The 25,436-nt window shown below is 39.2% G+C and overlaps 2 protein-coding genes across 8 annotated transcripts in view; one reads left to right on the top strand and one right to left on the bottom strand.

The window, feature by feature from the left end:
* Nucleotides 1-1,518: 1,518 nt before the first annotated feature.
* Nucleotides 1,519-7,937, bottom strand: DPH3 (diphthamide biosynthesis 3). The gene is made up of 3 exons (XM_081286212.1): nt 7,702-7,937; nt 7,155-7,229; nt 1,519-3,930 (listed from the first exon to the last, which is right to left on the bottom strand). Exons 1-3 carry the CDS (start codon nt 7,807-7,809, stop codon nt 3,865-3,867), a joined length of 249 nt encoding a protein of 82 aa, XP_081142338.1. The 5' UTR covers nt 7,810-7,937; the 3' UTR covers nt 1,519-3,864.
* A 189-nt stretch (nt 7,938-8,126) lies between these two features.
* OXNAD1 (oxidoreductase NAD binding domain containing 1) overlaps nt 8,127-25,436 on the top strand; it is a 104,357-nt gene continuing 87,047 nt past the window's right edge. For 2 of the 7 annotated variants that reach the window (XR_014021076.1, XM_081286208.1), the window contains exons 1-4: nt 8,128-8,450; nt 13,670-13,816; nt 15,270-15,396; nt 15,631-15,694. Coding sequence is in view for 6 of the 7 variants with exons in the window: in XM_081286208.1 (XP_081142334.1) it covers nt 15,278-15,396; nt 15,631-15,694 (183 nt within the window). In the remaining variant the exon portion in view is untranslated. Of the gene's footprint in view, nt 8,451-13,669; nt 13,817-15,269; nt 15,397-15,630; nt 15,695-16,051; nt 16,206-25,436 lie in introns of those variants that run through there. The other 5 variants (XM_081286207.1, XM_081286206.1, XM_081286209.1 and 2 more) reach the window with 4 other exon arrangements.

The raw sequence follows: 25,436 nt of genomic DNA, 5'->3' as shown, positions 1-25,436 counted from the left end.
ACACCTGCAGAAGCTGTCGCTTTTGCAAAGTATGTAATTAGCGAATGCTGGCAAATGTGATTGTCTGTTTAAATAGAGGACACAGCCCAGAGGCCACTGAGACTGGGGCTCTCCCACTGGGTACATTAGCCCAGCCTGGGCTCCCCCTGCTGGTTGCTTGTTAAGGCCAATTGCAGGTCTGATACAAGCACATGGCCAATTGAGCCCACATTCATTGTTCCATGTGCAAAGCAGGTGTGAACATTTTTTAAAAAATTGGGCCCTTTGTACTTTGCAATTATGAATTTTCTGCCTTTTTAGCCCAGTGGCTCTCTGCATTGGCTGCACATTACAATCATCAGGGATGCTTTTCAAAAATCCTGATGCCCAAGCTGTTCCCAGATCAGTTAAATTTCCGTGACATCGGTTTTTAAAGTAACCCAGGTGATTACAAATCTGTCAGCAAGTTTGAAACCAGTGGTTCTCAAACTTTGGCTGCATCAGAATCAGCTTGGGTGCTTGTTAAAGTACAGGTTGCTGGGCTCCATCGCCAGATTCAGTAAGATGAACGGTGGGAGCATCCAAAATTTTGCACTTCTAAAGATGCTGCCAATGCTCACGACAATGTTGAATTCCTTTTGGACTTAGAATGACTTTTTTTTTTTTTTTGCACAACAGGCACTATACCAAATACTTTGCAGTTATTAATTCATTTAATCATTTATCACCCAGTTGTTTGATTCTTTAGGTCTCAGAAAAAGTGCTACACATGTGACATCTATTCTTTAAAAAGGTACCTGTCCCTGTTACCATCACATTATCTAGTCTGTTTCCCTTAGGACTTTAGCCAATCTATCTTATGTCCTGGCTCCTCTAGGTGCACATAAGCTCCATTGTGGCCATGTCCAGACACTTGCTGAATGAGTTCACAAAGCAACCCTATTGGGGAGGTCATATGGTCTACATTTTGTGGGACAAGACATAGATTTAAGTAACTTGCTTAAGATCATATTGGAGGAATTAAGATTCAAATTGTGTTCTCTCCAGAGCTGGGCTGTCAAACCACTTCAAGAATTGATCACCAGCCTTAAATACAGTATCAGTTCTTTCCCATCAATAAAATGAATTATTCACCTAAGAATGCCAATTATTTTTGGTTTTACTAACAGTTAAGTTAAAGCTAACTTTTTTAAAACAATAAAAGTCCAGAGTCCAAATCCAAGTGGCCAAACTGTACTAACATCAGCAATTTCTTTCCTATTTAAAAACTCTATTGTCTGCTATGCTTGATGCAGTAATGAATGCCTATAGTACCAGCTATTGGGAGGCTGAGACAGGAGGATAACTCAAGTCCAGAGGTTCTAGGTCACTCTGGGCAACAGTGAGAGACCATCTCAAAACAAAACAAAACCTCTACTGTCTGTGTCAGAAACCTACTTAGAATGCCCCAAAGCAGGTTAAGGTTTCTACCTTATATAAAATCACCACACCAAAACTTTTCAATGTAATATTTTGATATTTAAAAGAAGAGTTATGTGAAAACAAGAGAACTTAAATTATCAGATTTTATTTAGCACGCCAATACAATTTATCCTGGTAATAAATTAATATGTAGTTATAAAAATGTTTGTGCTATCCAAGAAAAATGCTTTTTAATGTATAAAGTATATGCAGATCCTTCAAACAGCCGACTTAATTTCCAAACTCAGAAGTGTGGTAACATCGCTGATGAAAACTGGGAATTTCCCTGTAATTCATGATTCAGAAGTTTTGAGTTTATCAAGGTTTCAATTGCCCTTTCCATTCTGGCAATCCCCCACACCTGAAATGAGAACTGATAGCTGAAAATGTTCTGATCCCATCTCCTATACCTGTACAGGTGAGGGATCCACTGGCCTGGCCTCAAGACCCCAGAGCTAATCAGACAGAGATTGGATTAAATCAGTTCACAGAGGTGCTCCACAAATGTCTGTGGGGCTAAATAAGGCACAAGCATCACTCAGAAATCCAATCATACCTGAAAAACCTTGGTTTTATTTTCTGCTTACTATACAATTCCTGGTATGTTCTCTTGTAGTTCTCAAACTTAAACAACACAGTTGCTTTAAAACAAAATCATTCCTATTATTGCAGCATTATCAACAATCACTGACTGTCAATGCTGTTTGTATTTCTTTTCTCCTGGGATGTTTGAACTTGGGCAAATTTTCTTCCTGTTCTATGCTCACAGTAGACCCACACCAAGGATGTCTGTTCTTGCTTGAAATTCATTGGCAGCAGAGAAAGTTTATATATAGTTGGTACCATCTAAAATGAGGTTGAGACAGTTCATTTCTCTTTGCAGGTCACTGCCCACTAGAGTTAACTTGTATCCTGCTCTGTTCATCTGAGCAGTCACTTTGCTTTTCAAAGTTGTGTGGATTACTTCTGGGCTGACAGTGTTCCAAGCAGCAGTGAGACTTCTCATCATGTCACAAATATGCCATATAATGTACGAAGTATATCTAGCATATAATTTTTGATTTATTATGTCTCAGCCTAATGGTTGCATACAGCCATGCTACTGCCAGATTTTTTTTTAAGTCCACTTGTTTTAATTTAAACTTCCAAAGATTGTGTGTAGTTTATTTATCAACCAGTATAGAACATTCACACTCTAAGAAGCTTTTCTAATTGCAGGAGCCATACCTAAAACAACTTTCCAGGTATCAGTGCATTTTCATACAGACAGCAAACTTGTGTTTATAATGGAAATTTTTTCCAATTTTCTTGTGATTCTAACTTCTTGCTACTCTCAGCATTCTAGCAAAGGAAGACTAATAGTCTATCTTCATATATTTCTCTTACTCCCTAGCAACATTTCTCTGTAGGAGCGCATGTTTGGTTTGGTTGCATGCTGTAGAGGCTTATTAGATGTGTCCACATGGACATATTTATTCAGAACAGGCCTCCCATTTTTAAGTTCATTCTCTATTGTAGATGCTTTACTTTTTAGGAGTAGTGACACAATTCTGTGATAGGCTAAAAGCACTGGAACTAGCCACAGAGACTTGGCATTAACCTCTCTATGAAATGCAATTTCATTAGTTTTATCAGAAAATAAACAAAAATCAAGATACAACAATATGTGCTTTGATCTGGTAAAATAATTAAAGCACTCATTTACTAATTTGGCATGTTTAACTCCTCTCATTGTTAACAACTTTGCTTCCTTCTGATTTTTTTTAATCTTGTCATGATTTTTAAGGAACATAAGGACTCTCCACTTCTTCAATCATTTCACTGTAGATTTTTCTTCCTTATTCACTACCACAATAGAACTCTGTGCATGAAGTGTAACAGAAAAAACATACTGAACAGAACCTGAACATTCTAATAATAGCAAGACTAGGGAGACTGGCTTGGTGGGGGAACTGGAAGTGCAGTACTGATGAAGCAACAAATTTTAAGTTAGAGTAATAAAGCTGATGTCAAATTTCAAAGAAAGGGCTAATTTTAACCATATTGGTAACTAATTAAAAATATACCTTTTAAACTAAGAAATCCTAATGACTGAGGTAGATGATGCTGTTATTAGATACTGAATTAGGTTTAAGGTATAAGGGAAAGAAAGCACTGATGTAAAATTATCTTCGTTTAAATTCAGATGGATAATTAAGAATGCTTCCAATTCAACATTCTAAATATGAAATCCAGGTATGACCTATCTGGTGCTCACTTTTCCATTTGAAGATGAACTCAGCAGTTGGTGAAAAGATCCACATGCTAACAGAATGGCAAACCACAAAACAGTTGTCCCCATGAAAAAAATCAGTTACTCTGCGTTTGATATTTCCACCTGGGCTCATTCTCAACTGTTCAGGATGTGGATTCCTGAAGGTTTCTTCAGCATTTAACTAATTCTTTGTTGGATGAAGGGGCCGGGACTGTTTCTCCACACATAAATTGATCCTAAGACAGAATGAGAAATGACATTGAGTTCTATATCACAGGTATATTAATATTACCTTCATTTTGTTAGAGATTCAATACAGTTGTTAATTCTCCCATTGCTATATTGCTTCATTCTTGTTCAAGGCCAGAACTAGAATTAAAATTTTAAAAGTATACTGGTATTCAGTACTGAATTCATCATTTAATAAATGCCTTATAAACATGCCCATCTTCACTTGCAAGCTACCATTTCTTGGAAATAATGTAAGGGCATGTTACATTTTCTAAGTTTTTATATTCATTATTTTAAATTTTGGTCATTTGAAGTTATATCCTTTTCAAACTAATCCCTTCTTTCAACTAGAAGAAATACGTCTTTATGTGTTTTTCCAACACAGATAATCTGTAATGTTAGCTACTTTTTAAATGAAATCCAATCTCTGATAATTTATCCTGATTTATGTCAACTGCCACAAGAACACTCTGCCTCCCAGGCTACCCTGCAATCTGATCCCTGAAGGATCAGCTACTACTCTTCCTGCCTCTGGAATTCTTCTACCTTGCTCTTTGGAATTTATGGTCCACAATGGTCCTTATTCTCAACTCTTCTTTAAAGTGTTCCTTTGCCCCTAATGTCTGGAAACATTTTAGGCTGATGCACCTGAGGGTTGCTTATTATCATTTAATGGGAAGAGCCCAGGGATGCAGTACAAAGTACAGGTGAGCTCTGCACAACAATGCTAGATTGAGATGAAGTTATAACCCAGGGCAGTTTCCCCTACGTCCCCTTCTAGTGTTTTCAGAGCCCTAGTACCACAGGGCTTGGAAGTGGGATTGGCTCTTTTCTGTCACCATTCTCTTCCCTTGTCTAAAATCAACCAACTTTGAATCTTATCTCATGAGACCATACCATCACTAATCTTCTCTGTTACTGCATCTATCCATCCCAAATCCCATATTTCAACCCCTCTGGACCTCTTCTTTATCCCTACCACCTTTTCAGAGTCCCTCATCCAGATGTTCTCTTTACCTAAGTTCACATTCCATGGTCAATTATATCCGCTCTTCTCTATTCACTTGGCAAAACCACAACAATGGTGAAATCTAACTTCCAGTGTCTACAATGATGGAGCTGAGGAGTTATGACCTGAAAACCTCTGATAATCCTCTATCACTACCAGTTATTGTACCATGTCTCTGCTTCTCTTTGTAGCAAACCATTTTAAAGAAATGTCCACACTTATTGACTCCTATTTCCCCATTCTTTTTTTTTAAAGAATGATTTTTTTTAGTTGTTGATGGACCTTTATTTTATTTATTTATATGTGGTGCTGAGATTTGAACCCAGGGCCTCCTCACACATGCCAGGCAAGTGCTCTACCGCTGAGCCATAACCCCAGCCCCTATTTCCCCATTCTTTCGAACTATTTCCCATCTACCAGATTTCTCCAATCAGGCTGTCCCCAGTCCCTCCCTGAAACTGCTCTCAACACCATCATAAGTTAATTGTGTGTTGCCAAAGCCAATAGTTAATTCTCAGTTTTCTTCTAACAGTGGAATCTGACAAGAATCTCATTCCTCCCCCTTTTCTCATCTGGCTCCCAGGATATGGCACTGTTGAATTTCCTCCTTCTGCAGTGTTTGCTCCTTTTCAGTTAGCTTTGCACATTCCTTAACTTCTTCCTTGACCTTTTAATACTAGAGCACCTCAAGATTCAGTTCCTTCTTTTGTCCATTTCATCTATATTCAAAGTCCTGGGGATCTCATCCAATATCCTGGCTTTGAATACTATCTTTTGCTGGTAACTCCCAAATTTATACTGCCAGCTGTCATGCATATTCAATTGCTTTCTCAGAAGCTCCACTTGGATGACAAATAGCCTTCTCAAACTTAGTATATCTACCTCCCACCTGTGCACCTATAGTTCTGTAACCCCAGCTGTTAGTAATTCTACCCTTCTAGCTAGACCAAAAATGCTAAAATCACCCAATTCCTCCCATACTTTACATCCAACCAGCAAGAAAATCCTTATCTTTCATAGAATCCAACCACTTCTCACCACCTCCATTGCTCCAGTCTAAGCCATTTCTTGCTTTGATTACTATAACAGCCTATTTGTTTTTCCCATTTCTCTCCTTGCTCTCTCAGTCTACTCTGAACACAGTAGCCAGAATCATCCTTTTAAAACATAGGTGGGGTTATAGCATTTCTGTTTAAAAATCCTCCAGTGGTTCCCTCCATCATTCACAGTAAAAGCCAAAGTGTCTCTTTAAATCTTTGTGATCTGCCCCACTCTTTTCATCTTGAACTACCTTCACCCTCATTTGCTCTGGTCACTGGCTTTTTTTTTTTTTTTCCTTGACAAAACCAGGTATATTCCTGCCTTAAGATCTCATCAATGAATGCTAATTTGCCTAACTCTATGTCACATATGTAAATAGCTCGCTCTCTTATCTCTTTCAAGTCTTTACTTATATAAGGCCTTTCTTAATAAATATTGTCATTATTACCTTATTTTAAATTATAGCCTCCTCCCAGACTGGCACTCCAGATTTGTTATAGAATACATTTTAACACAAGAATAAATTATTCAAGTTCTACATTATGGTCTAAATTATAGCCTACTTCTCTTGAAGTCTTGTCTGCACTTTCCCTATACTAATATTAGAGTTCATCTTTAAGAATCCATTAGAAAAATAAAACTTTGGGGGAGAGTAGTTTTTTTCTATCATCAATATCCTTGTGAAAGACAATAGGATAACTGAAGAATAAAATGCAACTTCAAAATGGCAATGAGGAATTATATTCAAACAAGATACTCAAGTTCTACATATAAGCTAAGCAAGAAATAATAAGTAACTGTTCCTGTCAAAATGTAACCAGGGGCTCTGAAAATAATTTAGTTACATATGAAATAGAGGGACAGAGTGTCAATTAAGACATTTAAAATTATTTTTCTTCTATATAATAATCATTTCCATTAAAGAGCAGTTTTCTTTATCACTCTCTTCAAAGCTAAAACGAGTTACATAATCAGAATTGTAAATTTTAATTTATGATATGGCTGTTAATTAGTAATTTTTAAAGCTTGTTTTAAAAAAACAAAAACAGCGCGCGCTTAACCCAGCACCTTGTTAATGAACAATCTTCTGCATTTACTTATTACAGCCAGGCTGCTCTAGGTCCTTGCCATTGTCTCACACTCCGCCCCCCCCCCCCCATTTTAAAATTGACCCCTTACTTTGTCATAAATCACTTTTATAATGAGAGAGCAGCTAGGACACGTTGCCACGTCTTCCCCATTCTCCAAATCTTCCTATAACGAAATCAAACAACGTTTGGTCAGCACGATCTTCCCTTCGCTATCTCCTCCCCATCAAACCTCTCCCACCTCTATGTGGCTTGCCTCCCTGCAAGGTCGGTGCGAGCCCAAAGAGCCTTCTCCCTCGCTTAAAGGGAAACACTCAGGAAGGTCAGGCGAGGTTCCGTTGCCTCAAACCCACTGGGAAACAAAAACGATTCCCCTCTTCCAAAGAAGTATCCCGGGAAGGGACCCTTAAGAGAGACCGGGGAGTAACAAAACCGGCTCTCCTTGACACCCACTCCGGGCTAAACTGAAGGCCAGAATGATGTGCCCGCTGAGAGTTCAGGGAGAGGGATGGGTTTGGGAACCCAGAACATGAGTGGACTCAGGGCCGCAAGGATGACTGAAAGCAAATACGCGAAGAACAGCGCACAGCGAAAACGCGCCTGCTCTAGTGAGTCCCTGCGCGGGTCCTTGAAGTTACCTTGGTGATAGAAAAGTTATCCCCACACGGACAGGGGTAGAAATACGTTTCGGAGTCCTCGTCATATTGGAAGTCCTCGATCTCCACCTCGTCGTGAAACACTGCCATGGGGTCGTTGGGGCCGGCAGAGGGCAGGTGCCCCAGCCGTCTGACAACGCCTCTGTAGGTCTAACTTCCCGAAAGCCGGCTGGGACCCGGCGCCGTCATCACGCTCTGGGGCAGGAACTACCGCTTCCGGCGCATAGACAATGACGCAACTCCGGCCTTGGCCGCCAAATGGGTGACCGGGTCCCGGTCACCATGGAGATGATTGAGTTATGGGCAGAGACACTGGAAAGATGGCGCTTCCTGCTCAGCAGTGTCGCGCAGCCCTACTCCCATTGGACAGCAGCGACCAATAGCATGCAAGGCTCGTCGCGCTGCCATTACGTCACCCCGTGGACCTTGGAGGCTCCACGGCGGAGGCGTGGAATTTGGAGCTGGGCTATAAAGTAGGTGTCCGGTGCGGCTGTAGTGTGCAGCCTGTCGCTGACTTCAGGGAGGTCTCAAACGGCCCGCTGAGGGCTGCAGCTTTCACCCACCTGGCCCTCAGGAAAAGGAGGGCGTCGCTTTGGTTCCAGACAGCGGTAGGAGCAGCTCAGCGTGCTCTCTGCCCCTCACGGGTGACAGACAACCAGCTCTCGTGGAGTTTCGCTTCAGCTAGTGACCTTGAGCCCAGGGCGAAGCCCAACTTATATCTCCTGGCGCAGGTACACACCCGCCTCTTCCTTCACCCCAGACATCTTCAAATATCCCGTTTTGTGTTGCTGAGAAGATCAAGATCTGGAAGGCAGGGACTGAATTCTAGTTATATATTTGCCAGGCACATAACATCATTAACTATTATGATACGTAGTAACAGTAACGTTATTGTTGTTGTTATTATTATTGGTAGTTGTTATGTGCCAGGTATTGAGCAAAGTATAATTCTCCCATTAAACCTGGGGGTCCATTTTATTAATCTTTAAACTGAGGTACAGAGTGGGCATCTTGACTAACCTCACTTACCTTGGAAATAATGAAAAGCCTGGCCATCTCCAAAGCCCAGGAACAGACTACTAATGCGAACCCCAGTTTCTTTGTAAAACGAACGGTGTGGGTACGTAAGATTATTAGTAGGAGGCCTGTATATATCCTGAAGCTAAATGCCAATAAAAAGTGGTTTGTCTTTGAAAATAGTGCTAGTACCTGTTTTGGTACAACCCCCTCACAATGGGGTACTACTCCATTACTAGGCAGTTATTCACATATCAGTAGAAAAGGAATGCAGTGTTGAAAAAGCATTGTTGAAAACCAGAAGATCGTGACTTAGAATCTGACTGGATTGCAAATGAGCTCTGGTTGGAGATTTACATTCTTCAGGCCTATTTCTCTTCAAGAAAACATTGGGCTAGAGATGATTCCAAGATCCTTTTCACTAGCATTCTTCTTTTACTTGGAAATTGAATCTCACTTGGTTTGGCAATCAAATAAAACTTCACATTTTCATAACACATACTTAATACATCCTTATGCTTATGTACTTACACTCAAGTGTTTCCATGAAGTTATCAATTTTGTGCACACTGGATAAGCCCTGCTTGGATTTTAGCCCTTGTGTTTTACTTTTTGTTTGTGGTACTAAAGATAGAACCCAGGGCCTCATACCTGATAGGCAAGCCCTCTCATGCTGAATTTTATCCCCAGCCCTTAATTTATTTTGAGGTATGGTATGTGGAAGTTGCCCACACTGGTTTTGGATTTTAGATCCTCCTGCTTCAGTCTCCTGAGTAGCTGGGATTGCAGTTGTGTGTCTTCAAGCTCTTTTAAAGCTTGAAAACATGAAGGCAGAGAAGTCTTTGGGAGAAAATTCCAGAAGTACATTAATGGAGTTGGTAGAAGGTCATTTCAGAGGTTCCACAAACAATTTTTGCTAAATTGGAGATCTACCCAGCAATTAGGTAACATTTAAAACTTGTTGAAGGTTAACTGTGGAGATTCAGGTGTGTCTGGAGAAATCCCATTAAAGCCCACACAGCTGTGTGGTTGCTCTTGGTATCACTTAGACACAAATACTTCCCAGATAGTCTTTTGGAGATAGGCGGAAGTGTTTAGTTCCATTGATTACAGAACTGTCTTTAATTCTTATATGAGCCACTTTTGAATATACAGAAATGAATGCAAGTCATGTTTTGTTTTATAGGAAGCATAAATTGGAAGGTTCATTTATATTATATATTATATAAAATATATATATTTTTTCTTTGGTGCTAGAAATTGAACCTAGGGCCGTGTGCACATGCTGTTTCACTGAGCTAGAATTACAGTCCTTGTAGGCCTTTTGGAAAGCAATTTGGACTTACTTAAAACAGTTTGCTGCCAGGCATTGTGGCATATGCCTGTAATCCCAGCTGCTTGGGAAGCTGAGGCAGGAGGATCAAAGCCAGCCTTGGCAACTTAGCAAGGTCCTAAGCAACTTAGCGAGAGATCCTGTCTCTAAATAAAATATAAAAAAGGGGCTGATGTGGCTCAGTGGTTAAGCACCCTTGGGTTTAATCCCCACTACCCCCCCCCCCAAAAAAAAAAAAGAAAGAAAAAAACCCCACCCAAAACACACCAGTTTGCTAGAGCATCTTAAAATCTTAGGTTAAAATCCTAAAAGTTATAGGGGATGTCAGGTAGTTTCTCTTTGTAATTTTATAACTTTAAGAATTATCTAAAATGGAAAAAGCAACACACCACTTATTGGTCGTTGACATGTGCCAGGCACTGTACAAATCCTTTGTAGGCATTATGTTGTTAAAACAACCCATTGAGGTATAGGTATCATTAACATTGGGAAACCTGATGGTTAAGGCAAATTAGTGAGTTGCAGTGAGCCATGGTGACAACTCGGATCTTTCTGATCCTAGAATTTAGGCTCTTAATTAACTGCAATGCCATTTATGATGTGATGGTGTTTCAAGCAGGCTAGTTGAAACAAACATTGATTTGGTTATGCTGGTTCCCCTGAGACCTAGTGTTGGGGATGGGGGGGGGGATTATTCTAGGCCTTCCATTACTGCTTTTATCTTGCCACTTGTTGTTCATCCCCTTTGGCCACAGGTGGTTCTCTTGTGGTTCTGACCAGTTTGAGATTGACTGTGAACAAAGAGAAACCATAGTGAAGCACATGATGTATGTTCATTTTTTGTTTTGTTTTTTTTACTCAGTTAAAGAAAACATTCAGTGACTATTGATTTTTACATTTATTCCTAACAGGGAATAGACACATTTTGTAAATACACATTTTTGAACCCTGAGAGAGTGACAGAAGCAGATTTGCTTGTTCCTATGGTCATTTGAGATCACAAGTTTATCTTTTTACCATAAATGTTAACATTGTTTATATGGAAAGTAATAGTGACCAAAATTCTTAGTATAATATCAGATTTAGAACTGGGTCATAACTGTAACAAACTGTATTTGACTGCTGTTATATTTCAGGCCAGGGGGAGTTGTTTATTGGCACTATCAAATCACTACTTCTGTAGGTCATTTGGCAAGGAGAAGGGGGTTTTTAAGGATTTTGTATTAACACTCTTGCTTACCGGGTACTTCACAGGTGTTATTTTATTTATTCATTTCAGCAATCCAGTGAAGCAATGTGGGTGTTGTTAAAATGGTAAAAGATGCTTTGCCCAAGATTGAAAAAGGGCAAGGAGTCGTCAAACTTGAGCCTAGTCCACTGATTCAGTCAGGCACACTCCTCATACCACTTGTATACCACTGAGTTTTCCTTACCAACCCCTGGAGTCCCATTGCTTCCTCTGTGACATCTAGGTTTCTGAATTGACAGGTGCCAGATTGGTCTTCAAATTTACTTCATTTCAGGGGATTCGTGGTCTTTGAGGCATTCTTGTTGCATTTGCTGCTGTCCTATCTCATCCAATTTATCAGCAAGTTGTAGGGCTCTAATTTCAAAATAATTTCATGTGAATCTATTTGTCATCTCTATAGCTCTTATCCTTTCATGATGCCCCCTCCCCCTGCCCAGCATTGGAGATTGAAGCCAAGGGCACCCTACGACTAAGCTACATCTTCAGCCCTTTTTTTTTTTTTTTGATTTTGAAACAAGGTCTCACTAACTTGCCCATGCTGGGCAACTATTTAATTTAATCTGGAAGGAACAGATTAAATTTAAGATTTGAGACAAATTACAGTGATTTCAGTTCAACAAATACACTCAGTTCATTCAACAATTCCAGGATGCCAGGCACTATTTGTCATGTCATCTCCTTGGAGATGGAGTAGGTATATCAGTTTTAAAATAAAAAAAAAAATTATAATTTCTCTGTTTTAGAAATAGTTACAAATTTTGAACTTGTGATCCTCCTGCCTTAGCCTCCTGAGTGCCTGGGATTACAGAGTGCGCCACCATGCCTACACCTAGTTCCTACCGTACTTTTAGACTGGAACCTCCTAACTATATTTTCTGCTTTCTACTTTTGCCCTTGGACAATCCATTCTTCACACAGCAACCTGGGTAATCATTTAAAAATAGATTATGTCCTCCTGATTTATTCAGACTTTTCAGTTGCTTCCTAGTGACTTGGGGTAAAGTCCATTTGCCATGGCCTACTGTGATTTGGGTCTCAATTACTTGCTCAATTTCCTTTCATTCTCATGTAGATTATTAAATTTTAGCCTAAAATGTTAACCATACTGCTCTCTGGTGTCACTGACCTTGGTTCCTTTAACATGCTAGACTTTCCCCTTGTTTTTGCCTTTGTTCTTGCTTATCCCTGTGGCAGAATGCTCTGCCCTTAACATCTGCTTGGTTGCCTCTTAATTGTTCTGGTTTCAGCTCAAGTGTGATCACTTCAGAGAGACCTCCCCTGATATTCCCCCACCTACTTACTCCATGACATGACATGACAAATAGTGCCTGGCATCCTGGAATTGTTGAATGAACTGAGTGTATTTGTTGAACTGAAATCACTGTAATTTGTCTCAAATCTTAAATTTAATCTGTTCCTTCCAGTAATTTGTTTTAGTACTTCGTTATGGATAGTAGTTTTATCATTTATGATAATTTTTCTCTTTTAGAAAGTTACAAATTTTTGGTAGTTTGTGAGGATATACACATCTATGGAATATTCATTATATAGTTTTGGAAATTACTTAATATATGTTGATCTCCTTTGATTAAACCCTTTGGATATGTGAGTAAAATCCTTGGACAGGTAAAAGTGGGTAATTTTTTAAAATACCTTATTCTAAGGTCTGGCATTAAAAACTTAGAAAGGCACTTTGAATATTTTTTAAAAATGCTCTTTATTTACCAGTAGGTGGCATTCTTGGTCATGATTATTATTACAGAATTTTAGAATTTTAAGAGAACAGCTTTTAAAAATTAAAATTTGCTTCCAGTTGAGAAGTAGTCTATTCAAACAGCATAGTCACTAAGATGTATCCTATCGTAAAGACAATTTATTTTAGCAGTAGCTGTCTAAAACAGAACAATATTTTATATTTAACTGTATAGCAGTTAAATTTAATTGGGGAACCTGATCTCAAGTGACATCTAACTGTCATTTTAGCCTGTGACTGTGGTTGTACTTTTTTCATCATGGTAGGATCTCAAACTGAGCAGAACCATAAGAGGAACCACCAGTGGCCAGACAGGGCAGGTGGCCAACAGATGGCAGGATGAAAACAGTATAGAAAGGTATTTCATGGGGTGGGTATCCTAAGTTAAGGAGGTGGGTATCTAAGCAGGAGGATGAACAAGAGAAGCAATAAGATAAAAAAAAGAAGTGGAACCATGAGGGGGAAGAATTGAGAATGGCCTTGCTGTGAGGTCATGCCTCTGATTACAATGAGCCTTTCCTTTCACAACTGATACTTACTAGGTCTTTTTCTGAGTTTCCCAAAACATTGTTTTTACGTGTTGTCCCTGTTATCACAGGAACTTGGTGAGAATGTCAGTATAAGGAAAAACTTTCCATGTTCCAGCCAGTGTACATCCAGAGATGTCAGTGTAATACCAGGAGCAGACTGTGTCAGTGAACCAGCCATACCCTGAATGACTCCTAAAATCTCATGGACTTCTAAAGTAAGTCTCACCTTCTTTTGGTGATGAAAAATCATTTTTGGTTTAGCACATTTAAAGGAGAGAAACTACATTTAGTAATCTTGCATGAGGTGAAAAAGGCCTTATGCTTTTTTTCCATTTGCTAGAAAAAAGTAGCCCATGGCATGTTTATTTGCAGTCAAGCTGCATCATACAATGGCAAGAAGAGTTTTTATCTAAAGACTAGTTACGAAGCACTGGGCTTTTTAAAATCTGATGTGGTTACAGCTGACTAAATACGTCTGACTTGTATCACCACCTGGTTTAATCTTATGCTATTACAGAAGCAGAGTAGATTTTAAAAAAATTTTTTAGTTGGAAGATGGACATAATATTCTTATTTTTACGTGGTGCTGAGGATTGAACCCAGTGCCTCACACATTGCAAGGCAAGTACTGTACCACTGAGTGAGCTCCAGCCCAGAGAGTAGACTGACAACTGTATTTGACCTGATGAGCACCATCCAATTCTTTAATATTTCTTGCCAGAAATTAGTGCAAGAGGAAGACAAATTTACTGAGGTTCCCAAATATTTAAAAACCAAAACATATAAGAATACTTTTCAGAATATCCCAAACTAGAAAATATCCAAAAAGGCTACTAATAGAGTAAACGAATTTTGCAGCTTGTGTCTGCATACATGTTCTCTTTTGATCTCCCAAATCGGCCACATGCTGCATGATTCTGTCTTCAGAGGACTATATATATATGACCATATCTTCCATTCTGTAAGATTATAATGCTGAAAATTTCCTGTTGCCTTATGGCATTGAAGCCTTTGTAACATCTCAGAACAGCATGTTACTCATGCTTGTGATGATGCTAGTGTAAACAAACCTACTGTGCTGTCGCTTATATAAAAGTATAGCATGTATAATTACGTACTGCTGCTTGTCAGTTGACGTTTATTTTATTATATGCAGTGCTGAGAATTGAACCCAGTGCCTCATACATGCTAGGCAAGTGTTGTGATCCTGAGCCACAACCCCAGCTCTTGTATTGCTACTTGTAAAGTTTACTATAAAGCAATATGCTGTGTTATGCTGGCAGCAGCCTTTATCTCATGGTTATTGCATTTCTTGATTGCATTAAGAGGCCATGTTGAGTAACCTATGCTATGTAGGTTTGTGTAATTTCTTTATGATGTTTGTATAATGACAATATCATCTGATGAAGCAGTTCTCAAAATGTATCCCCATTATTAAGTGATTCATGACTGTTTTGTTAGCATCAAGAATTACATACTTACATGCTGTACAGTTAGTGAATCGGTTCTGAATGATTGCAAAAATTGTCAGGTAAAGTTGGGCCCTTTGCTAACTGAACAACTCATAACTGTACCAACAGATTGAAACTCTTTCACTGTTTCTTTAAATAGTCTGTTTCCCCAATTTTTCCTAAAATAATTTTAAACTTCATTCTTCTGTTTGCCCAGGAAGTACCATGGCCTGTGCTGCTTTCTTGATTTCTGGGTTGTTTCGAGGCTGTGTGGGAGCAGTCTGCACTCGGGCTGCTGCTTCGAAGTTGACATCCAGCACTTCTCGCCCCCTTACTTTCACGAGGTGAGTCATTAAGCCTTCAGAGCTGCTGAGAGTTGTGTGAAGCATATCAGACTCCAGAAAGAGGCAGCATCTTGGCTTAAAGATGCCTATCATTAATAGATCATTAAACTTCTGACCATTTTATAGGATCCATAATTATGTTGTATTTTGGATAACTGTGATATTACAGGGGAAAATAATTTATTATTTTTATGAGGATAATACTTAATAACCTAATTTTACTTTTTATTAAAGCATAATGAAATCCAAAAGGAAAACTGATCACTTGGAGAGAACTGCAAATGTCGTTCGCCGGGAGGTCTGTATCTTTTGGGCATGACAGGTTTTTCTGGTTGGACAGTTTGTGCATGGTTATGACAGGCTTATGGGGAAGGCAAGTTCTTTTCTGAAAATCTCTAAGGATATGTGATAATTTGAAAAGATGACAAAAGTCTTCAATTTTTCCTTTAAGCTTGAAATGAATGGGTTAATTTTTGAAGGCTGGAGTATGGCAGCATTAAGGGAAATATCCTCACAGGTTTGATGTTTAGAGTTACTTTAGAGATAGAACTACTTAGAGAGTCTATATTTTATGAATACCTTATCATTTCTTTTTTCTTTTTTTTTTTTTTTTTTGGACACCGTGTCTCCAAATCCTTGTTCATCCATACTTTAGAACCACACTTCCTATTTCATCAAGGGAGAAAGCACTAACATCTGAGAAAGGAAGGTGTACAGTTTTTCCACCATATTCAGACTATAGAGAGTTATTCTGCCACCTGAAGGGGTGTCAAGGGCTGGGAGCTAAAGGATCCTCACCCTTTACCTCAGTGAGTAACTATTTTCATTTAAAAACATAAATGGGATATTTGATTTTGCTTTTTTGAGTGTTTTTCACATATTCAGATACGTTTAGCTTAGTATTAGGAGTCTGTTTAAACTATTAAAAATAAAAAGCTTTTTTTATACTTCTACAAACGTGATCATAAATTGTATTGGCTTAGTAGTTTTAGTGTAATAGAAGGAGATTCTGTAATGTTTAGGCCCTACTTTAAATTAATTTAATTCTGCTTTCAGAAAATTGCTTTGAGATGGACTGAGGGTAATGTTCATTCAGCTTCATAGTGTGGTTTTTTTTTTTTTTTTGTGTGTGTGTGTGTGTGTGTGTGTGTGTGTGTTTAAGTCTGTAAAATTAGCTCAAGAGAGTGGGTTCATAAGCATGTGGGAAGATACTTTTCCCATTGATGATCAACTGAAAATATTTTGTCCACACAAAAATACTGATTCCATAAATGTGAAGTTAAGATTTATTTTTAAGGAGTGAAAAGTCTGTCAGTGTGAAGAAAACTGGTTGAGAGGCTTGGACTGTGCTCTTACCTGTCAGTTTTGAGGTAGATAAATTAAAGAAGTGTTGCCAAACTTTTTAAGGATCAGATGGCAAATATTTTAGGCTTTATGGTCTGTATTGTTTCATTTACAACTACTAGCACTAATTCTCATGTGAATTAAGAAAAAGTTGACAAAGTTTGACTATACTCTATTGGATAACATAAAATCGCAAGTACAACAACTACCAAACTATCTTTATAATGTGAAAACATCCGTGATATGTACACAATTTGGTGTGACAGTTCTAATAAAACATGATTTCCCAGACAGAGTTGTCCTATATGTAATGGTTGCCAGTCCCTGAATTGGAGTAGTCATTTTAGAATTTTATAGGACAAAATTATTGGGACTTTGGGGTAGGGGTGATTTTGAAAGTTTAGGACAAAGAAAATTCATGTAAATTATAATAGTTTGATTGAAAAGTTGAAAATTTTGGTGCTCAGATATCCGAAAATTATAGGATTAAAATTCTAATCAAGTAACTACTTTGGAGGAAGGATTTTTCCAATGGCAGTTCCTCTTCTCTTTTGTTTCTAATTTCCATTCTTCTAAATAGACTGAGAATTGGGAGGAGATGAGAGGAATTGGGGAAAAGCTAGGTCCACCTCCTCAAGACATTCCTAGCCAGAGAGCTGGGCATGGTTTTGGACTTTTTGACATGAACAGACCTTGGGTCGTAACAGAGGTTGCCTTTAATGCAGTTGTACTTCACAAAACTCCCACAGGTCCATATGCTCTTCACCTCAAGCCCACGAAGTAGCCGAAGGATAGGAAGCCATCCACATTTTACAGAAGAGGAAACCTTGCTCAGGAGATGTCTTATAGCTTCTCCCAGGGCCAAAGGAAAGCTCCAGCATAGAATTTCTAGGCCAGAAGATCCGTTTTCACTCTGAGAGTGACTAAAGATTGGAGCAGTCATTTGCTAAGAAATATTCTTTCAGCATTGGACATTGTGTTCCCTATGGAAAATCTGGGGAATTACAATTTATGATATTAGTGCTTCTTACTTGGGACTGTAAATGTAACCAGTCTGAAGTCATGCTGATATAGAAAGCTAGACTCTGAATTGAAGGACATTTGATTGTATTGAAGTTCACATTTTTTTTCCCCTTACAGACCAAAGAATAAGCAGTCTGGGTAACGTTAGAAATGTAAAGAAGATAATTATAAGAGTAGAAATATTGTAAATATTGTAAGAATTGTTCAGGTAAGGCTAACATTTTACTAGAGGAGTCACTGTATTTGGCGACTGCAGTATTGGCCACTGAGTAAGGTGTATGCTATTATCAATTTGGGAGAGTTTAGCAATGAAAACAGTTTTTAAAGTTCTTATGCATTTGTTTGGAAATATGCCAGATACTGAGCTAGGGGCCAGGCATTGAAAATGATACAGATCCCTGTGCTCATATTTTAGTGGTGCTTTGGTCTGAAGAAATGACTTTATGCACCTAATTGATTTTGGAAAAACCAATTTTATTGCAACAGTCAGTTTACTTTTAGAAGCCCTTTTCATATTCTACAAAGCCTTAGTGTATTGTTGCCTTTTGATTTTCAAAGCATTTAATTATATAGTAGGTTGATACTTGGCTTGTCACAACCACCCTGACAGGTGTAGGGGTCTTTATTCCTGTTTCACAGGTGAGGGAATTAAGACTCGGCTATTTAGATAGGATTATCCTATTTTCTAATTTGTCTGAGATAGTATTGGTTTATGCATTTTATTCCTAGAGTAATTATTAGTAGTACTGCCTTTTACTCTCAGAACTGTCCCATCTTAAATTGTATTGTTGGCCTGAGTTTAAAGAACATCTTCAAGGAAGAGGAGAACTCGGCTCTTGAACTCAGATCTTTGTTAATCAAATCAGCTCTTCTTACAACAAGCGGGGCAGAGTTTTGTTGAGCAGCATGTTACTGGGTGTAAGAAAAGGGAGAGTTTCTGAGGTACAGTGAATAGTCAGTAAAGCCAAAGGGCCAGGTTCCTGGGGTGGGGGCTTTTGAGGATCCTATGGTTCCCAGTGCTGGTCTTCCAGTGCTTGACTTGTGGTTTTGCTCAAGTGGGGGTTTGAGTGGGAGGGGTTGCCTAGCAGGAGAATGGATTATGTCCTGACCTTAACCTTTACAATTTTCTGCTCATCATCACTCATGTATTTTGAGGAGATTCTATGGTCCTCTGTGAAGAAGGGGCACATCTCTTTAATACTTTTTTTCAGTAGTTTTATACCTAATTTGCTTTGATTATCAGAGCTTGATGGTCAAAGAACCTTTTGAAGATTAACTAGCTGGGACAAGCAGTGCTTGGTACTTCTAGCCTCACCACAGTGTCCTCAGTGACAAAGCGGAGGGTGGTAGAGAGGGACCTTGGGCACCTAGCATCTAAAGTAGTTGTAGGAGCTGTGGGCAAGCTGGGCCATAAGCTCTTGTGAACTCCCAGGGAAGGATAGACAGTCTGGCCCTCTGGCAGCTGGCCTGTGGCTCTTAGTAGTGTACAGGTCACTGAGTTGGAGCCCACAAAGGAAATAGAGGCTCCTCAGGGAAAGGCATAGCTTAGTAGCTCTGTAACCACATTATCTTACACAGTGCTGACATGCTGTAGACACTCAATGCTGGTTTCATTGGGTAGAAAAAGCAAGCATTAATCCCACTGTAGCTGATTACCTGTACTGCCTGATGAGTCACTTTCTGAAGCAGGGATGGTTGTAATATTCATCTTGAGATGAACTGATAGTGCTTATATAGTCTATCGTTCTTTACAAATAGAAGCTATGGAAAGCAAAATTTGCCTGAACTACTGCTGCTTATGTCCCAAACTGGGAAGTCTCTAAAATGTAGTGGCAGTGCTTTTCACTGACACATTTTTGTTCAGTAAATGAAGCAAATTTAAGATGTAAAACTCTTTTCCCTAAGGGACCTAATCAAGTAAAATGAATTTTTATTTTAAATTCAGCCAACATGTATTGAGTGCCTGACAAATGCCCAGCACTGTTCAGGGTACTAGGGTTATAATAGTGCATGAGGCAGCCAAGGTCCTTGCTGTTAGAGGAGCTTTGTTGTGGTGTGAATACCCCAAAGAATGTCACGTGATATACACTATGAAGGAAATAAAACAGGATTATGGGAGGCAAGAGTGGCCCAGAGCAGAGTTACCATTTTAAATCTGTGCTTAACATTTGAGCTGAGACTTGAAGAAGGAAAAGAGCCAGCCATGTGCATAGCATTCCTGGCAGATGCCACCATTTTGAGGCAGGAATAAGCTAGGCAAGTTCAGAGCAGAGTAGGTATATGAGAGGTCCTGCATATCTCTTATCCTATCTACAAATCACTGTGGGCTTGGATAGGGACTTGGGATTTTATTCTGAGCACAGTGGAAGGTGTTAAGCGAGAAGGAATTTTATTTCATTGTTAAAGAGTAATTTATTAGCTTGGTTGAGTGTTGGGTTTTTGTTGGGCTTTGACGCCAGGATGGAAGCTATTGACATAATCTCAGGAGAGATGCTGGTGGTGGTGGTGGTAGGTTGGAGAGCAGGAGAGGTACAGCCAGTGGGATTCACACAGGGGGTGGGTGGCTGTTAGAGAAGGAGAAACCAAGGTGATTTCTAGGTTTTGGGATTTGAATAACCTGGGGAGATAATGTGACGATGGTGGCAAATATTCACATAATGGAGAACAACGTGTTTGGAGAAGGGAAGGAGCTCAGTTTGGGTATAATGTGGGGTGGGGAGAAGCAGGTGGAGTTACAAATGACATAAGATTAACAGTTTTTTTTTTTTTATCAGTTCATAACTATTGATTCTGGGCCATTAGTACATGGAGGTGCATTATATTATTTTTACTGCTTCTATATATGTTTAAAAGTTTTCATAACAAGGGAGAACATTTGGGAGGAAAAAATGGTTATGTATTGAATGTTAATTTTGAAATGGAAACTCAAATAGGCAGTTGTATATATGAATTTGGAGTTCACCGCTGGAAATAGACTAAGCCGTATAGAGAAGAGGGCCTGGGACTTGGCATTGGCTATATCAGTAATTAGAGGCCACAGAAAATAGCAAGGACCAGCAAAGTTGATGGAGGAGGGGGAAGTCAGGCAGGAGGGAAATCAGCAGTGTTGTTGAAGCCAGGACAGTGTTTTAAGGAGGGAGTGCTCAGCTCTGCTAAGTTCTGCTGGAAGGTCATCACCTGATTTGCCAGAATGGGGAGTGAGTGGTCAGAATGACTGGCCTTAGTACGCTGTTGAGAGTGAGAGCATGGCTGGTTTGCATTGGGGAGAGAATGGGAGTTAAGAAGGTGGAGACAGAAACATATATAACTCTTGAAGGGTTTTGATGAATGGGAGCAGAGAAATGGGGTGATAGCTGGGTGAAAGACTTGTTTTTCTTTGTTAGGTTTGAGAAGCAGCAAAACAAGTTCCTGGATTCGGATCTTTGCACAAACCTCAGTTTGTGCCTCTGTAAAGTGGGGATAATAAGAGCTTACTTCCAGAGTTGTTGTGAAAATTGAATATGTGAAGTGCCTGGCACATAGTAGCTTTCATCTCTGCGTGTTTCCTGCTGCTGTTGATTTCTGAGATGGGAGATGCTAGAGCTTACTTGTAGTCTGGGGGAGAGCCAAGAGGGCGATGCAGAAGAGTGGCTGGTTGCTGGAGTGAAGGTTCAGGAAGGCAGAGATGAGGCGAGGCCAGGTGGATAGGTTAGCCTCTGGAGAAGTAAGGCTGTTTACCCTTCATGCTAGGGCACAATGTTGACTAACATAAGCCACTTAAGAACTACAACATGATGGAGAATTTTGTGGTCTTTGTGAGTAAGTCACTTGAGTAAAATTGCCTTTTAATCAGGGTCCTACGAATCAGATTGGTATTCTGCCACCATTTAAATAATGTCTGTTCTCAATAGTTAGTTTCCCTCAATTCTGAAATTTTCTGAACTCCAACTTTGTTTTAAGTTTCTAAATATTTAAGCTAGAAAACAGCTAAACAGGAGTGAACAGGGGAAGGCAATCAGGTTTCCAAAGACCTGTTTCCTGTACAGAGACTTTTGCATGAGCAGTAACATCAAAATATCCTCCATAAAACCAACTTTTAAAAAATAAATGTGATGGAATTTCCTTTTAGATGCCGACTCGGTCAGAGCATTAAAAATGTGTAACAGTGAAAGTTGGCAAATGTGTTGTTATTTTATTGAACAGTAGAAGAGTCTAAATGTTATTTTATGGAAAACTTCATTTCCTGCCATGTGTTTTAACTTAGGACATGGCTAGTTGAGGTTTTAGTTGTGAAATCCTTCGATCCATTAAGTATAAGAGCAAATACCAATGTTAAAACAGTTTCTCCATTATATTTTACTTATTCAATAGAAGCAAAAGGGTGGTATATAACAAGAGCCACAATTACAGATCCTAATTGTATGAACTAACTTCAGAATGAATATGTGGCCTTTGAAAAGATTTCATTAATGTTTTTAATCCTCAGTTTTAGAAATACTTTTGTGTGTGTGTGTATAATATATATATATATATATATATATATATGTATGTATTAAACAAAATACAGTTGTGAGAGGGAGACATGTCTTAAGATCATGAATTGTGCAAGGCATTTTGTATTTCATTCATGACAGTTTTGTTCAGATTATTAAGATGAATAGCAATATGTACATCACTGTTCATATTAATACCAAAGGATGTAATGCATCTGGGAAGACTTTTGGTCTTAGACACTATCTAAATGAAACTATCCCTTAATCAGTGTAGCTTTTGTACCTTCATTAAATTTTGGATGTTGAGAAATGATTAGTGATTTCATTTCACATAGTCTGTCATTTTATTGTGGAGCATTCTTACATATCACAGCTAACATTCAGGATAACATAGTCTTCCTTGCCACCAGGTGGCTCTTGTGGATGTGTTTAAAGCTTATGCATATCTCATTTTGTGAATCCAACAGATGCCAGTTAAGCTGTTAGAAATGAAATAATCTAGCTCTTGGCTATGTTTTTACAAATTATTAAACTGAAAGAAAATAATATCTTTGAAATAACATTTCTTTTTCATAAACATAAAAGGGAAGGAACAGAGACTTGTGATAATTCTCATTACTTGTCTTTGAAATTAGATACTTAGAATGTGTAGCAAACACAGGAAGATACCAGTTCTTCTGATACAGACCTTGCCCTCTTTCACATGAATCTGGATTCTCTGTAGTGTTGACCCCCTTCCTGCCACCCTTTTTATTTTTCTTGTCATGCTAGGGATTGAACCCAGGGCCTGACATATGTACTGTACCACTGAGCTACATCCCTAGCCCAGCTACCCCTTTTTAAGCAACAAAATGCTCCTGAATTTCTTCCAACCTTTGTTTTGGAAACAAATTTTAAGGGACTTTTAAATTTTCTTTCATTCTGCAGATATTTCCTGAGCCTTACTACATGTTGGGCCCTGGGTTTGATCTAAGGAGGTGATTTAGAGATGTATTTTATTCGGTACCTAATTCAGGAGGCTGGTGATCTGTGATGAAAAGACGTGTTCATCAGTATTTATAATTTAGTATGTGCTAAATACAATAAGATAAGCAATACATTGTATTGGTAGGGAGAGGATTGAGAAGGTGGAGTGTAAAAGGAAGACCTCAGGGAAGGGGAGAGTATTTGTGCAGGACATGCAGGGGTGGATAGGACTTGATGGAACTTGGTGTGGTGCATGTTGTGAGTAACTCAGGAAGAGTTTTGGAGGTGGCCAGATGTCAGGTGCCTTTGAAGGAGGAGTTCAAGGAACTTAAACTGTTATGAGTTCCTAGGCCTTTTAGTTTCAGGTTTTTGTTTAGTTGTGTGGTAGAGCCGTTGAAGGTTTTTGGGTTTTTGTTTTTTCTGTGCTGGACAAGTGCTGTACCACTGAGCTACACCCCGGCCCCTTTGTGAATTTTGAGCTGGGGAATAGCTTGATTTGGAATTTTATCCATATTCACCAGTTGGCTGCTTTGAGAAACACAAGAAGGAAGCCAAGATAGCAATTAAAGTGAAAAGAAAGAAGTTATCAGCTATGACAGAAGGGGTGGGCAGGGGAAAGAAAAGATGAAATGAATTCATGGAGCTTATTTGTGTTAGGGACAGAATGCTAGAGTCAAAGTTTGTATATCATTTGAAAATAGATTTGACCATGTCAAGTCCAAGAGGGATCCAGAATTGAAATCCTGTATGGTTTTTCAGGGCTCTGTGAGTGCCGCAGAAACCTTCTCCATCTCTGCATCCCCATTCTAAGCACAAGATTCTGGTGTCTGGAACTGAGCAAAGAATATGGTGAATTTAATTCTGTTCTTGAGTATACTGTTGGGATAGTGCTGCCAGTTGATTAAGGGCCAACTGACATGGGTTTGAATGTTGACTCAGCAGTTCCTAGCTAAGTGATCTTGAACAAGTATTGGACCTTTCAGTTTTCTCATTGTAAGGTGAAGGATAACAACATTGTCTCTTGAGATACAGTATGATTATTCATATCAACTGAATGTGCATAAAACATTTAACAGCATCTGGTATATATCCAAGGTAAAGGTTCCTCAGGTATTGACTCTTGTTACCCTGGAGGGTATAGATGTGATCCTAGAATTGGCAGAAAAGTGGTGATGAGAAGTCAGCAGGGGTTTGGCAAGACCTGGGGATTGCTGAGGGCCTCAGCCTGGAGGTGGGAGAGGGAGAGGAGTGAGGCCCTTTAGGGAAGGCTCCCACTGAAGTGTGGAGTAGAAATAAAAATGGAGGGGGACCAGGTCAGAGAGGCAGGAGTGTCACTGTCATCTAGCCCAGGCAAGGAACATGTTTCAGGATGGAAAGTATTAGATTCAGAGAGATCAGAGAGGGTTGGAACTGAGACTGAACATTGTGCTTTTGCAGGAAGACCTTGACTAACCTGGGAGGAAGTTACAAGAAAACAGAAGCCTGATTACCTGTGGTTAAGAAACATCAAGGGAAAGGGGAGTTTCTGTAGGGTGAAGAAGAACCAATCATCTCAGTAGAGGAAGGAATGGAAGACAAGATTTCTAAAATATCTTAAAGACAGTATGGCATATAAGTTTGCACTTGCAAAATAATTGATAGGATGTAAGTGTGGTACAAGCCCACCACACTGCACAGTTGTCATCCAAGTGAGTGGTCCCCTTGGGAATGTGCAGTGGCACATTATTATATATTAATAAAGCATAATATATAATCAAATATTCACACATTATCATTAGAATACTTAACACTGCCCACCTGCATTAAGTACTTATTAGGGCTTTTGCATGTATTATCTTATTTAGTCCTCACAGTAACACTGTGAGGCATAGGTGTTACTATAAGCTGCTCAGAGTCGCACAGCTGCACCAGGATTAAATACCAAGCAGTGTAACTACAGAGTTCCTTCTGTTAAGAGTCATATTCTGCTGCTGCTTTTGTTGCTGAATGCTTAGGACAAGCCAGTGGCATTTGATATCATGTCTGATGAAACAAGAAGGTACTAGAGAAGGAAATTGAATGTGATGGAAAGGACTGATGTTTGCTGATAGAGCAGTATTTCAGAGGGGTAGGTGGGACTAGGTTGTGCTAGTAGAGGTGAGTGCTAGTAGAGGGGCAGTCATGGAAAATCAAATCACCATGACTTGGTCTCCAAGTGACAAGGAAGAAAGGATCATCAATGATACAGAAAAAGAG

Source organism: Spermophilus citellus (genome assembly GCF_964194105.1).
Source record: "Spermophilus citellus genome assembly, chromosome: 3".
Classification (NCBI taxonomy): domain Eukaryota; kingdom Metazoa; phylum Chordata; class Mammalia; order Rodentia; family Sciuridae; genus Spermophilus; species Spermophilus citellus.
Note: the sequence above shows the minus strand (reverse complement) of the source record. Positions and strands in the feature narration are given on the sequence as shown.

Excerpts from the sequence above, each read along its gene's own strand:
- DPH3 (XM_081286212.1), bottom strand. The coding sequence starts at position 7,809 with ATGGCAGTGTTTCACGACGAGGTGGAGATCGAGGACTTCCAATATGAC. Across the intron at positions 7,230-7,701 it reads ATAACTTTTCTATCACCAAG|GAAGATTTGGAGAATGGGGA; the intron begins GTAACTTCAAGG and ends ATTTCGTTATAG. Across the intron at positions 3,931-7,154 it reads TAAAAGTGATTTATGACAAA|GATCAATTTATGTGTGGAGA; the intron begins GTAAGGGGTCAA and ends ATTCTGTCTTAG.